Source organism: Heptranchias perlo, chromosome 25 (assembly GCF_035084215.1).
Source record: "Heptranchias perlo isolate sHepPer1 chromosome 25, sHepPer1.hap1, whole genome shotgun sequence".
Taxonomy (NCBI): Eukaryota; Metazoa; Chordata; class Chondrichthyes; order Hexanchiformes; family Hexanchidae; genus Heptranchias; species Heptranchias perlo.
The window spans coordinates 9,037,764-9,052,504 of record NC_090349.1 but is presented as its reverse complement, the minus strand read 5'-3'; the positions used below and the strand labels follow the sequence as shown (position 1 = coordinate 9,052,504).

Below are 14,741 nucleotides of genomic sequence, written 5' to 3'. Positions count from 1 at the left end.
GGGGCGGTAATTGGCCGGATTGGATTTGTCCTGCTTTTTGTGGACAGGACATACCTGGGCAATTTTCCACATTGTCGGGTAGATGCCAGTGTTGTAGCTGTACTGGAACAGCTTGGCTAGAGGCGCAGCTAGTTCTGGAGCACAAGTCTTCAGCACTACATCTGGGATGTTGTCGAGGCCCATAGCCTGCATACAGTTTTGGTGTCCATACTTAAGAAAAGAAATACTTGCTCTCGAGGCAGTACAAAGAAGGTTCACTCAGCTAATCCCGGGGATGAGGGGGTGGACATACGAGGAGAAGTTGAGTAGATTAGGGCTCTACTCATTGGAGTTGAGAAGAATGAGAGGCGATCTTATTGAAACATATATGATTGTGAAGGGGCTTGATCGGGTGGATGCGGTAAGGATGTTCCCAAGGATGGGTGAAACTAGAACTAGGGGGCATAATCTTAGAATAAGGGGCTGCTCTTTCAAAACTGAGATGAGGAGAAACTTCTTCACTGAGAGGGTAGTAGGTCTGTGGAATTTGCTGCCCCAGGAAGCTGTGGAAGCTACATCATTAAATAAATTTAAAACAGAAATAGACAGTTTCCTAGAAGTAAAGGGAATTAGGGGTTACGTGGAGCGGGCAGGAAATTGGACATGAAGCTGAGTTCGAATCGGTCAAGGCCCTGTGGGTGGCAGGGCGGGCCCAGGGGCTGAGTGGCCGGGTCCAGCTCCTACTTCTTGTGTTCTTTAGATTTGAGGTTAGGATCAGATCAGCCATGATCTTATTGAATGGCGGAGCAGGCTCGAGGGGCCGATTGGCCTACTCCTGCTCCTATTTCTTATGTTCTTATGTTCTTATATCGAAAGCAATTCTTGGACATTTACTGTGAGCGACATATAGAATCATAGAAGTTTACAACATGGAAACAGGCCTTCGGCCCAACATGTCCATGTCGCCCAGTTTATACCACTAAGCTAGTCCCAATTTCCTGCACTTGGCCCATATCCCTCTATACCCATCTTACCCATGTAACTATCCAAATGCTTTTTAAAAGACAAAATTGTACCCGCCTCTACTACTGTCTCTGGAAGCTTGTTCCAGACACTTACCACCCTTTGAGTGAAAAAATTTCCCCCCTGGACCCTTTTTTATCTCTCCCCTCTCACCTTAAATCTATGCCTCCTCGTTATAGACTCCCCTACCTTTGGGAAAAGATTTTGACTATCTACCTTATCTATGCCCCTCATTATTTTATAGACTTCTATAAGATCACCCCTAAACCTCCTAATCTCCAGGGAAAAAAGCCTCAGTCTATCCAACCTCTCCCTGTAAGTCAAACCATCAAGTCCCGGTAGCATCTGAGTAAATCTTTTCTGCACTCTTTCTAGTTTAATAATATCCTTTCTATAATAGGGTGACCAGAACTGTACACAGTATTCCAAGTGTGGCCTTACTAATGTCTTGTACAACTTCAACAAGACATCCCAACTCCTGTATTCAATGTTCTAACTGTAGTTCATGAAACTCAACACTCAGCAAAATCCCTGCCTGAAAATCGCCAGGTCAGCAAATAACAGACAAAAGACATTTACACAGAACATTTGCTTTTACAACCCTGTGTCATTAGTAGTGTGGGACAATATATATATATATATTAATAGTTGCCGATATGTCTGAGCCTGATTTGGAAAATGGTTATAAACTTTGTTTTTGCAAAAACGAATCACTTCTATATCTCTGCCCCATACTAACTTTCCGGTGGAGGTCGTGACCAACGCTGAAACAGGGTCAATGCAGATAAGGTCATTGTGTCCTCCAATTTGCCTTGTGTTGCTGAAAAAATAAAACAGCAATGGTTTTCTGAGCGATGGCGCCTAGATCTCAATCATGACCTTATCCATGGGGGTCACTGAGACTTATAAGGCAGGTTGGCCTACCCACAATTTGGATCAGCAGTGGCGATCTTTTTAAGTACAAATACATCGAATTTTCTTGGTTAGACTTTCACGGTTTCATTTCCTTTTACTGTGTCATATTGTAAAAGATTGTTTTTTTTCAATGCAACTGTAGTTCATGAAACTCAACACTCAGCAAAATCCCCGCGTGAAAATCGCCAGGCCAGCAAATAACAGTCAAAAGACAGTTACACAGAACATTTGCTTTTACAGCATTCAAACTAGAGAGGTTCAACTGTTCCAGTTACATTCGCAAACGAGTATAATGGACGAACCACCTTCTACAGACACCGTCCAGAGTTTGCACATATTTGATAATGAAAATGTTTTATTGTCGAAAGAAGGTAATTAATGGTATTAAAACGTGCTATGTGGATTTTAATTTTGTAAACACTATTATATTGCTCATTCCTTCTTTGTTTGGAAGTTTGTTTTATTTATTTCTATCTATATATTCTCACTTAGGGTTCAACTGGATTCGAATGTCAAGACAAGGGGGAAAGAAGCGCTGTGTCCAGGTTATTGTTACATTGTGTCTTATTTTCCTAGGAGTTGTGACAGCAATGGCCATTTTTGCACGTGAGTATTGATGCTCTTATAGATTTACGTGCTGATGCATTACTGGAGCCTAAGAAGAAACGTGTTGAACTGCGATTGAACCGGTTGCAATTCCTTGTCTGTGACTCGTGTAGAAATTGCTTTGGGGCGGTAGCAAAAAACGGGCGGTATGGAATGCGCCGCCCGTTATACTCGCCGTCCAATATTCCGTTCCATTCACGTGAATTGAACTGAATATCTGGCAAGGTCTACAAGAGGCGGCCAATAACCTACCACGCGTTTGGCACCACTACCCAAGGCGAATTTCTATTCACACTGCAGGATAATTCTACAGCCCTAACAACCGCCGGATACCTTGCGCACATAATCCTATTTTTACGTGTTCGTCCAGACAGAGTCGGCCGCCTGATAAACTGTCCTAGATCGGCTGCCATCGCACCTTGCTAAGTGGAAGGAATGTGAGGTTTATGAAAATCCGTTTACAACATTTGTACATACCAGATACGCGCACTCACTGTTGACAATAATCGAATACCCATAGAAAACATAATCTTATATAAGATCACCATTCCCGTTACAAGATACGATACATTCCGGCCTTAGTTATGTTTGCTCTGGTCTTTTTGGAGCATCACTATTGTTCTCGTCACCAAAATGTATTGTTGCTCTATTCCTAATCAAAAATACATGTAAAAAGACAACACAGGCAAAGATGGTGCTAACATATTTATTGATCTCACTGCATGACCCATATGGATGCCTACAGGGTGTATTTCGTGCTTTTCTCCATCTGTAACCGTGTTCTTGGTCACATCCTTTAAGTGTGTGCTTGTGATCAGAAGAACACAAGAAATAGGAGCAGGAGTAGGCCATATTACCCCTCGAGCCTGCTCCAACATTCAATCAGATCATGGCTGATCTTCGACCTCAACTCAACTTTCCACCCGATCCCCATATCCCTTTATTCCCCCAGATTCCAAAAACCTATCCATCTCAGCCTTGAATATTTTCATTGACTCAGCATCCACAGCCCTCTGGGGTATACTCTATTCTTCCCTTCTGGTAGCAGAAACGTCAGACTTTTCTATTCAGAACTGGTGCTTGATTTGTAGCACTTCTCAATGGTGGTGTATCGTGATGAATAATGCATTGAACATTCATCACTGGGGGTGTTCTGCCTTCCGGGAAGATACTAGAAGAACTGCATATGATATGAAGAACAGGCTGCTGGCATGAGTACCATTATCCTGCCTTATCATAGAATCTTACAGCACAGAAGGAAGCGATTCGGCCCCTCGTGCCTGTGCCGGACCTTAGGTGGTGGTCATCTCATGAATGCCGAAAATCTACCTGGGGGCAGAAGAAAATGTCTCCTAAAATGACTGAGACGCTCACATAGGTAACTGCACTTGTATTTCCGCAAACTATCTATATCTCGCCGTAGGCCTTCTTGGATAATAAGCCCCGATGTCTGAACTGCAGCAATCAAAGCTTTGTCGATCCATGTCTCTTTATTGCTCTGACTCCCCGTCAACAAGGTTTCAACTTTACTCAACTGTGGCCCTGTATGTAGATGTAAAGGATAAAGGATATCATGTTTAGGAACTTGTGTTTAGCTGGATCACAGAGGTGAATTTCTCCAACCTGCCCTGTGAATATATGGGCGGGGGGGGGGGGGGGGTGGTGCGGCTGAATGGAATTGAAAATCAAATGAGATGTATAACAGACGACTGATCCGTAGGGACATTAAAATAGTTGGTGTAGGAGCGGAGGTCATTTGTAGCACAGCCTGGTCAACCTACTGTGGTGAATGGCGGGGGGTGGAATTACCGAGATCTGAAAATTCCATGGGAGTGTTCTTGGTGTCGTTTTACATTATCACCCAAAGTCAAAATTACCCCCAATATTCTGTTCTGTGTCCGTTAATATCCTCTGTGCAGGCAGAGTGGGATTTCCATTCATCCATTGGGAGGGAATTTCGGCATGTTTGCTTCCGATCACCCGCCGAATTTCGATTTTAAAAATTGCCAGGAACATTACAGGAACTGCATACAGACCGTTTTTTTTTTAGTCTTCTCCTGTGGTTCCTCCAATTTTGCTTTGGAGAACCACTGCGGAAATTCCAGGCTATTGTTTGCACTGCTGACTGCATCCGACACCGCCGGCTCAGGGACATTAAAATAATTCGTGTCGGAGCACAGGTCATTTATAGCACAGCCTAATCAGCCTGCTGTGGTGAATTGGAGGAAAATTACTCTGACCTGAATTCCATGGGGGTTCTTGGTGCCTCCATTATAACTTTGGTGGAAGACCGGCAGAACCCCCAGGGAAACTGCATAAATGTTCATTTTCAGTTTATGCCAATCTTCCGCTGATGTTACCATAAAGTTTCCACTCAGTCTAGTTGTATTGGTAAAAGTTTATTTGTTCAACAGGGCTTAGGCATCAGAGCCGGCTCTATTCCTCTTTGCTCCGATGCTAACCTGTGATAATCAAATCTTTGTTCTGATTAGTTCAAATATGTACACTAAACTGGCGCAATATTGGCCAATATGGGGAAACTGAGCTTCAGCCAGGCGAGGTATTCATAGATTCTCCATTTCTCGATTTCAAGCATGCAAGATCCCTCCCACTCTCGACACACGCCCGCCCTCCACGCAAGGGTAATGTCAACTTTGGGTGATGGTGCAAAACAAGCGAAATCTGCATTGACTGCATATTATATACTCGCCGGATTTTCGCTTCCAGTCACTTCAATGGAAAGAAAATTCGGGCGTGGTGTATAATGGGCGGCCAAATCGATAACGCCCAACGTTAAAATTACCCTTGCATTGTGCACTATCCCGTACGTTCGCTCGATAGTCGTTGGACGAGAATCTGCGGCAGGTTTTCCCTTCCCTCACTCAAGAATGGTTGACAACAAATTGTAATTTCCTCTCCTCTCCCCTTTTGAGTTACCTCAACAAAGATCAGAAAAGGAATTGTGGCCTTCCTATTTGAATATGGCACTGTGTGATACGTTTACCCACTGAGGCGCAGATGCATTGTTCTACTTGTGTATATATGTATACAGTTAAATGTTTGCGTATATACAGTGAAGTGTTTGCATGTATACAGTTAAGTATTTGTTAGCGTATAGTTAAGTGGAGTGCATCCAGGCTCTAAAAATGCATCTCCTCTCTTGACAGGCATTTTAACACGTTTATGCATTCAGATGATTTTTTGAAAAATCATTCTCAGATTGTGGGCGTCGCTGGCAAGACCAGCATTTATTGTGCATCAATAGTTGCCCTTGAGAAGGTGGTCGTGTGCCTTCTTCTTGTACCGCCGCAGTCTGTATGGTGAAGGTACTCCCACAATGCTGTTAGGTAGGGAGTTCCAGGATTTTGACGCAGGGACAGTGAAAGAAAGGGGTATATGGCCAAGTCTGGATGGTGTGTGATTTGGAGGGGAACCTAGAGGTGACCGTGTTCCCATGCACCTGTTGCCCTTGCCCTTCTAGGCGATGGAGATTGCTGGTTTGGGAAATGCTATCAAAGAAGCCTTCGCCAGTTGCTGCCGTACATCCTGTGGCTAGTACACACTGCAGCCATCCATTCAGTTTATTCATTCTTGATGTTGTCAGTTGTTCTTCTTTATGAATCTTGAAAATACAATTTAATTTGCAGACGTAAAGCTATCTAATGATGTGAAAGAACTACGGGATTCAATCGGAAATATTGTTGGAACTGGCAAATCTCCTGAAAATGGTAAGAAATCAGCTACTATAGTATAAAGAGCAGTAAATGTGTCTTCAGTACGTGACTCTTGGAGTTTTAAATCTCAAAGAAATGCAATGTAGTATACTCCCGTTGAACAGGAGGCACATGAAAGACTCGAAAATTGTTACAATGCTGATCTGCCTGTCGTTCCTAAAATTGTTTTTGTGAGGACAAGAAGTCAATACACATACATTCTTTAACAGCACTTGACTAACCATAAACTGATTTTGTTGTGTTTCCCCTAGAAATGAATAACTTCAAAGGAATTCCCATGAGCGACCTGTCCTTTAAATCGCCCAGTGAATGGGGCGAGAACGCTACTTTCATTTATTTGTGTAGTGGGGGGCAGGAGGGTTGCCAAATGTAAAATTTTTGAATGGTTTTCATTTCCTAATTAAATAGTTACAATAATGTGGAAAAGTTGATAGTCAATGACCATTATAAAACCATTGATAATACCGTATTGTCTGGTTGTCGGATCAGTATTTGAGAGAGCTGAGCAATATTTCTACCGTTATTGCTGATCTTAACCATGTCTATAACTTTAATAAAGTTGATTAAATATGAATTACATTTTTATTATACGGAACAACAAAATAAGTTTAGTCGAAAGCAGTCCTCAAATATACAGAATATTAAATTCAATTTGCATATAAGCATTTTGTAAGTACTACATATAATTACATGGAATGTACAGTACAGAAACAGGCAACTTGGCCCAACAGGTCTATGCCGGTGTTTATGGTCCACGGGAGCCTCCTCCCACCCTTTTTCATCTAACCCCATCAACATATCCTTCTATTCCTTTCTCCCTCAAGTGCTTATCTAGCTTCCCCTTAAATGTATCTATACTAGTCGCCTCAACTACTCCTTGTGATAGCGAGCTCCACATTCCAACCACTCTCTAGATAAAAACGTTTCTCCTGAATCCTCTATTGGATTTATTAGTGACTATCTTATATTTATGGTGCCTAGTTCTGGTCCTCCCTGCAAGTGGAAACATCTTCTCTACGTCTACCCTATGAAACCATTTCATAATCTTAAAGACCTCTATCAGGTCATCCCTCAGTCTTTATTCTAAAAAGAAGAGCCCCAGCCTGTTCAATCTTTCCTGATAGGCATACTCTTTCAGCTGTGGTATCATCCTAGTAATGAGTCTACTATGTGGTACCTTATCGAAGGCCTTTTGAAAGTCCAAATACATTGCATCTACTACATTGCCTTGGCTAACATTTCTGTTACTTCTTCAAAAAATTCACTAAGTTTGGTCAAGCATGAACTTCCCTTTTGAAATCCGTGCTGACTATACTTTATTATATTTTCGGTTTCTCGATTTTTTTTGTTACATCTTTGAGTAAGGATTCCTTTATATTTCCTACAACCTAATTGGTTTATAGTTCCCAGGACTTGTTCTATCTCCATTTTTAATTATAGGAATCATATTAGCTGTCCGCCAGTCCTCTGGCACTATTCTCTTTTCTAATGAATTGTTATATATAAGTGCCTCTGCTATCTTTTCCCTAACTTCTTTTAATATGCATGGATGCAATCCATCCGGACCAGGGGCTTTATCCTCTCTAAGAATTAATAAACTAAATTATCTCCCCCCTATCTATCTTAAATGTCTTTGTTAAATCTCTTCCTCTCATGTCATGTCCATCATAAATACTGATGCAAAGTAATTATTTAATATTTCTGCCATTTCATGGTAATTGCCTGTGAGTTTATCATGTATAACCCTTAGTGGCCCTATCCCTATCCAGACTTTTCTTTGTTATTTATGTGTCTGTAGAATACTTTACTATTTCCTTTTATATGCCTTAATAATTTAATTTTGTAGCTTCTCTTTGCCTTCCTAAGTGTTATGTTGACTTCCTTCCTAACCGTTTCGTATTCCCTTTTGTCATCCTCTCCTTTGTTGTCTATGTACTTAGTGAATGCCTTTTTTTTAGTTTCAATTTTGCCCTTATTTCTTTATTCATCCATGGCGTTTCATTACTGGCTAGTTTGTTCTTGCTTTTTAGTGGAACATATTTCTCCTGGACTCTATTGCTGACCGTTTTGAATGTTTCCCACTGCTGTTCTATTTCTTTGTTGATTCTACTAGTTGAATTTAAAGTTGTTGATGGAAATTTTGTTCGTTGTCTGGGCACTGCTGCATCTAACACAGAATCATAGAAAGGTTACAGCACGTAAGGACGCCATTCGGCCCATCGAGTCCGCACCGACTCGATTCAAGAGCAATCTAGCTCGTCCCAGTCCACCACCCTATCCCCGTAGCCCTGCAAATTAAAATAATAGAACATGTTGTCCTTGCATTCTTATTTCTGTGACTGTTGCTCTCCGTTTTTCTGTTTGTCTTTCCTCCGTCTCCTCTTTGTCTCTCTGACTGTCCATAGTCCTAACACTTCTCTTGTCCTTTCCGTAACTATCCATTTAGCGCTTTTTTCCCTCTCTAGGGAATGTTGCCTCTGCGTGCTTAGCGTGGCCAAATACTGTCGTCCCATGGCCTCTAAATGGAATCGCCAGCCTTACCACCCCATTACTACCTACAAAGAAGCTGATACATTTTGAAAGGGGTCTATCAGCGGACGTCCGGGGCGCCCGCCTGCAATAACTGGTAGTCCCCTTTTAAAATGCAAATCGAGATCATCCGACCCTGCTTGCCATTTTAGGCCACAACAGTTTGGAGCGTGCAGCGTGCACACTTCGACCAGTTCCACGGGAGGGAACCGAAGATGCCAATCAATGTAAGCTTGGAACTCTTTTTATGAGGAGGAGGAGGGGTGCTCCACTGGCCGTACAAAAATAATGTAGACCCCTGCCGCACCCGGGCCACCACCGTCCACGATCGTGACCCCACCGTCGCACTTCCCATCCAGGCCAGCACTTATTGGCCATCCCCAGTTGCTCATGAGAAGATGGTGATGGGCCTACTTCTTGGACCGCTACAGTCTGTGGGTGAAGGTGCTCCCGCTGCTGGAAGTGGATACAACATGGGTCAGTGGTGGGTCTGATTTTGTTCTCAGTCTATATGAATGATTTGGATTTGGGTACAGCGAACAGAATCTCGAAATGTTCTGCTTACACAAAAGTTGGGGTTTGGCAAGTACCAATGGAACTATAAAATACTTCAGGGAGGTATAGTCAGGTTAGCAGAATGGAAAGACAGTTGGAAGATATAATACAATGTGGATAACTGCGAGGTAATATATTTTGAGAGGGAAAACAAGAATAGCAGTATTCACTTAATGGAAAGTCGCCGAAGGGTGTGGATGAATAGAGGGACCCATAATTTTAAATATATAATTCGCTGAATGTGCCAGTGTGGGTCAATAAGGCCACAAAAAGACTGACAGCATTGTGGATTTCATTAATTGGGCATGGAATACAAGAGTAAATAAGCAATGATACATTTGTACAATTGGTGAGGCCATCGTGTGCAGTTTAGAAAATATATAAAATATATAAAATACATTTAAAGCCAAAGAGAGCATACAACGCCGATTCACCAAGATGATGCCAAGAACTGGAAGTTAAGGTTAATGAGGAGAGTATTAAGGTACGGTACTGGGACTGTCTCCATTTGTGAAGACCAGAGGAGACTTAATGGCAAATTTTAAAATTATGAAAGACAGTGGGAAGAAAGATTAGGAGAAACAACTTCATGCAGAACTCAACTGGAGTGTGGAATCTCCTGACAGGGATTGAGGAAAGCACCATCGCATCTTACCAGGGAAAATGAAATAAATATTTGAAAGAGAGGGAGACACAGAGCTGGGGAAAGTGGGACAGTAGGATTAGTTTTGGATTGCTCTAGCAGAGATCTGATACAGACACAATGGGGTAGATTTTCAACTTGCTGCCCAGGCATAAAGCCGAGGTTGAGGATTGACTGCCGTTTATAGAAACTGTCAGATTCTCATTTTCATTGAAAATCTGGCACTTTCAATACTGGGTGGCCCATCCGCAACGCCAGTATTAGGCCCAGGCGGTAACTTGAAAATCTTCCTCAATGTGTGGAATGACTTCCATCTAAGAACACAATTTCTAGAGTCCGATGATTTTTCTGTGTGTTTAACGTGGACACGCACACACACATAATAACCTAACTCGCGGGGTGGTAAACCAGCGGGCTCGGGTGTAACGCCGGTTTTACACCCCATGTAATGTTGCTCTCCGTTGACTTCAATGGAAGGTAAACTCGGACGCGGTAAAACTGGCATTGCATCCGCTATCGTCAGTTTCCCGACAGGTGAAATAGGTTGAAATTTCCCCTATTGTAAATTTATCCCGAATTATTGTGCTTCTTTTTTGATGGGGTGCTCAGTTTCGGTGCATAGGTCAGACTGAAACCTATTATGGGGTTTTGGGCCTCTAAAATTTCCAGTTCCGTGAAGAGCGATTTCTCCACCTGACAGTGCAGCGGTGCAGACATTTAAATAGAATGGAAATGGCTGGATAATATCACACGGGTATCCCATAATTCCCACCCGCATTCCACTCACTTTAATTTACGATCAGGCTTGCCCCAATGGTGCCGGAAGTTCGGCTTTTGAAAGTGTTTATTGTCTAGACATCTTTTGCCCTTATCTCTGGTTTGGTTGCACATTTCGGGGTTCTTTTTGCATTGGAGAGCTACTGAGATGGACTTCAAGCTGACAGAGTGAAGGTCTATCTGGTCAGACAGAGGTTAATGACTCCCAAACTCAGTAGGAAACTATACAGCTACGGGGGCTTCCCTGTTGAGAGTTCAGTATATGCAAACTTGATTGTGGAGGAAATCATAAGGCAGCAAAAGAGTGTGGCAGCCAGAAAGGTGCAAGCAATTGCCGACTTGCACACATCCCAGCAACAACAACTAGCTTTTAATTTACCTCGGCATTTATAGTAATTAGATTCTTTCATCTTAAGGAGTCGGTCTATTCATTAAGCCACCCTGGTAGCAAAACAATTAATTGTACCTCTCTTACCCTGCAATGCAGCTATCATTATAAAACAGGGTATCATCTTACTTATGAGGAGCAATGCCACAGGAGGTGGGAAAGTAAGCTGTGAGGAGGACACAAAGAATCTGCAAGGTGATATTGACAGGTTAGGTGAGTGGGCAAGAAGGTGGCAGATGGAGTATAATGTGAGGAAATGTGAGGTTATTCACTTTGGTAGGAAGAATAGAAAAACAGAATATTTTTTAAATGGTGAAAAACTATTAAATGTTGGTGTTCAGAAAGAATTGCGTGTCATCGTACTAGAAACACAAAACGTTAACATGCAGGTACAGCAAGCACATAAGAAGGCAAATTGCATGTTGTCCTTCATTGCAAGGGGGTTGGAGTACAAGAGTAAGGAAGTCTTATTACAATTGTACAGGTCTTTGGTGTGACCTCACCTGGAGTACTGCATACAGTTTTGGTCTCGTTATCTAAGGAAGGATGCACTTTCCTTCGAGGCGGTGCAACGAAGGTTCACTAGATTGATTCCTGGGATGAGAGGGTTGAGCTATGAGTAGCGATTGAGTATAATGGGCCTATACTCTCTGGAGTTTAGAAGAATGAGAGTTGATCTCATTGAAACATATAAGATTATGAAGGGGCTTAACAGAGTAGGTGCTGAGAGGTCGTTTCCTATGGCTGGAGAGTCTAGAACTAAGGAGCATAGTCTCAGGATAAGGGGTCGGCCATTTAAGACTGAGATGAGGAGGCATTTCTTCATACAGAAGGTTGTGAATCTTTGGAATTCCCTATCCCAGAGGGCTTTGGATGCTGATTCGTTGAATATGTTCAAGGCTGAGATCTATAGATTTTTGGACTCTAGGGGAATCAAGGGATATGCGGATCAGGCGGGAAAGTGAAGTTGAGGTCGAAGATCAGCCATGATCTTACTGAAAGGCAGAGCAGGCTCAAGGGGTTGTATGGCATACTCCTCCTCTTATTTCTTGTGTCCTTACGTTCTTAGTAGATCAAAAATATTTTTCTTATATTTTGTTCAACATTCTCCTCCTCAAGCTTAAGAATATTGTTCAAGTTCCATTTCCACTTGAGAAGCTGAACTCAATGAGGTGAAATTCTACTTTGGCAGGGGACGCAAAACAGCATTAGCGAGTCATCTGCCTCTTATACACTCCGCCTGATTTTCCACAATGGAAAGGAAAATCGGGCGGGGAGGGGGTGAAGGAAAATCGGCGTCCGATCCATTACCCCCACCGAGGTTGAGTTTCACCCCCATACATTAACTGGCTCCTGTTAGTCGACTATTAGGTGTATAAGTATCCTATTTTTTGAGTATTAATTACATTTTCTTTATTCCAGAGTCAGAGATAGAGATTCCAGCTGAGAAAATATTTGACTACATAACTGCATTTAATTCACAGCAGAAAATTAAAAGCTATGGTAAGATATTGGTAACAATTTGCATTTCGTAATACATAGCACTAATGATTAAATTCTAATTTGCTTCCTATGGAAATATCTTACTGATCATGTGCGGATAGTTACAAGCAGCTGAGGGGGTTAAATTGGCTACATGGCCACCTGGCATTTTGAAATGCGGTCCAAGATGCGCTCCAGACGAGAAGTACGCATGACGCCATCTTCCTAAAGGGGTTTGCACATGCACACCGGCACCATGCAGAGCAGGCATATCCTGACTCAGATGAGTGTGCAACGCTGATTTGAAGCACCGCTGCCATTTTGGAACTCCATACTCCAGCCAATGCCCTGCCTTTACCTCGCACAGCTGAACACGACGTTAAACAGCATTAAGGACTACGAAGGGGTCATGAAGTATTTACAGGTTAGTTGCTGGATTATTTGTTCTTGGTGCTTGTGCAATTGTACGTGTTTTTGGAGGTCTCCTATACTTGGTTAAAGTTGTAGTACTCTACAGGGAGTGGTCTGGCAGGTCTTGTGGTCCATTTTGTGCCATTTAAAATATTGTGCTGAAAGAAGTTGCATCCAGACATGAGTGGCCTGGTAGGGCTTTCTCTGGGAATTGAACATGACTAGGAGAATGAAGAAAGGCCACGCAGAGCAGGACAAGCTGCTAGAAGAGGGGGGAGGACGAGGGGCAGGACACTCAGCAAGAGGCCATATCCACCGCGGGTCTTCGGTGAGCAATTCTCTTACCTCAACTTCAGCGATGACCAATGAATGAGATGTCTTCCATTCACACACGATGTCATGACTGAAATCTGTCAACTGCTGCAGACACAACTGCAGCCTCAAAGCAGGCCTGTGGCTGTCAAGGTGACTGTGGCTCTTAACTTTTATGCCTCTGACTCCTTTCTTTGTGGAACAGTACTTCCTATCCTTTATCAGTTTGAGTAACTACGTTTAGCCCTTACTCTCTGTTTTCTGTTTTGGAGCCTGCTCACTATCCATTCTGCTAGTTGTCCCCTGACTCCACATGCTTTGACCTTAGTCATGCATCTAATATGTGGTCACTTATCGAAGGCCTTTTGAAAATCCAAATATGTTACATCTACTACATTACCCTTGTCTACCATTTCTGTTACTTCTTCAAAGAATTCAAAAAGGTTGGTCAAGCATGACCTATCCTTTTGAAATCCGTGCTGACTATGCTTTATAATATTTACAGTTTCTAGATGTGTTTCTATTACATCTTTATATAAGCAACATCTCACAATTTGCAGTGCACTACTGCATAAGGGATGTTGCTGAGGCTCTCTATACAATGAGAAACACATACATCTCATTCCCTCTTGCCTGAGACAAGCACAAGGTTTTGTATGGATTGCAGGCTTCTCCATGGTGCAGGGTGTCATTGACTGCATGCATATTGCCTTGTGTGCTCCTCGTCTGAACTAGGCCATATTCATCACAGAAAGGGAATCCGCTCTCTCAATGTGCAGCTTGTGTGTGACCAGAGGCAGCGCATCATGCAGGTGAATGCCCACTATACTGGCAGCTATAATGATTCTTTCATTCTGCGGCAGTCCTCTATTCCACCTGTATTTGAACCAGCACAGCACAGCAAGTCAAAGGCTGGCTACAGGGTGACAAGCGTTATCCCCTCATGACATGATCATGACTCTGGTCAAGAACCCATACACACGTCCACAGTAGGCCTACAATGAGACCCATGCTGCCACAAGGAACATTATGGAGCTGACCATCGATGTCCTCAAGCAACGCTTCCGCTGCCTGGCACTCTCTGGAGGAGCCCAGCAGTACACAGCTGAGTGGGTATCGAGATTTGTGGTAGGATTCTGCATCTGCACAACCTGGCCATTAGGAGGGAACATCATTGCCATCACCCATCAGGCGAGAAGCTAAGTAGCAGGAGCACAAGAAAGAGGAGGAAGTGGAAATGGAGGGGGAGGAAATAGAGGAAGTGAAGGAAGAGGAAGAGGAAGGGAAGCTACAATGTAGACAGTTCCTTTCTGCCAGGGCTCTACATGATCAGGTTATTCATGAGTGATTACCGGTAATCTCAACTACCACCTCCCCATTTACCAAC

The 14,741-nt window shown here is 42.9% G+C and overlaps 1 protein-coding gene across 1 annotated transcript in view; it reads left to right on the top strand.

Annotated features, from left to right (window-relative positions):
- Positions 1 to 2,170: 2,170 nt before the first annotated feature.
- Positions 2,171 to 14,741, top strand: part of LOC137342339 (C-type lectin domain family 10 member A-like) — a 46,266-nt gene continuing 33,695 nt past the window's right edge. The window contains exons 1-4 of the mRNA XM_068006277.1: positions 2,171 to 2,288; positions 2,410 to 2,523; positions 6,171 to 6,251; positions 12,572 to 12,652. Of these exons, the coding sequence (XP_067862378.1) occupies positions 2,210 to 2,288; positions 2,410 to 2,523; positions 6,171 to 6,251; positions 12,572 to 12,652 (355 nt within the window). The 5' untranslated portion in view covers positions 2,171 to 2,209. The remainder of the gene's footprint in view (positions 2,289 to 2,409; positions 2,524 to 6,170; positions 6,252 to 12,571; positions 12,653 to 14,741) is intronic.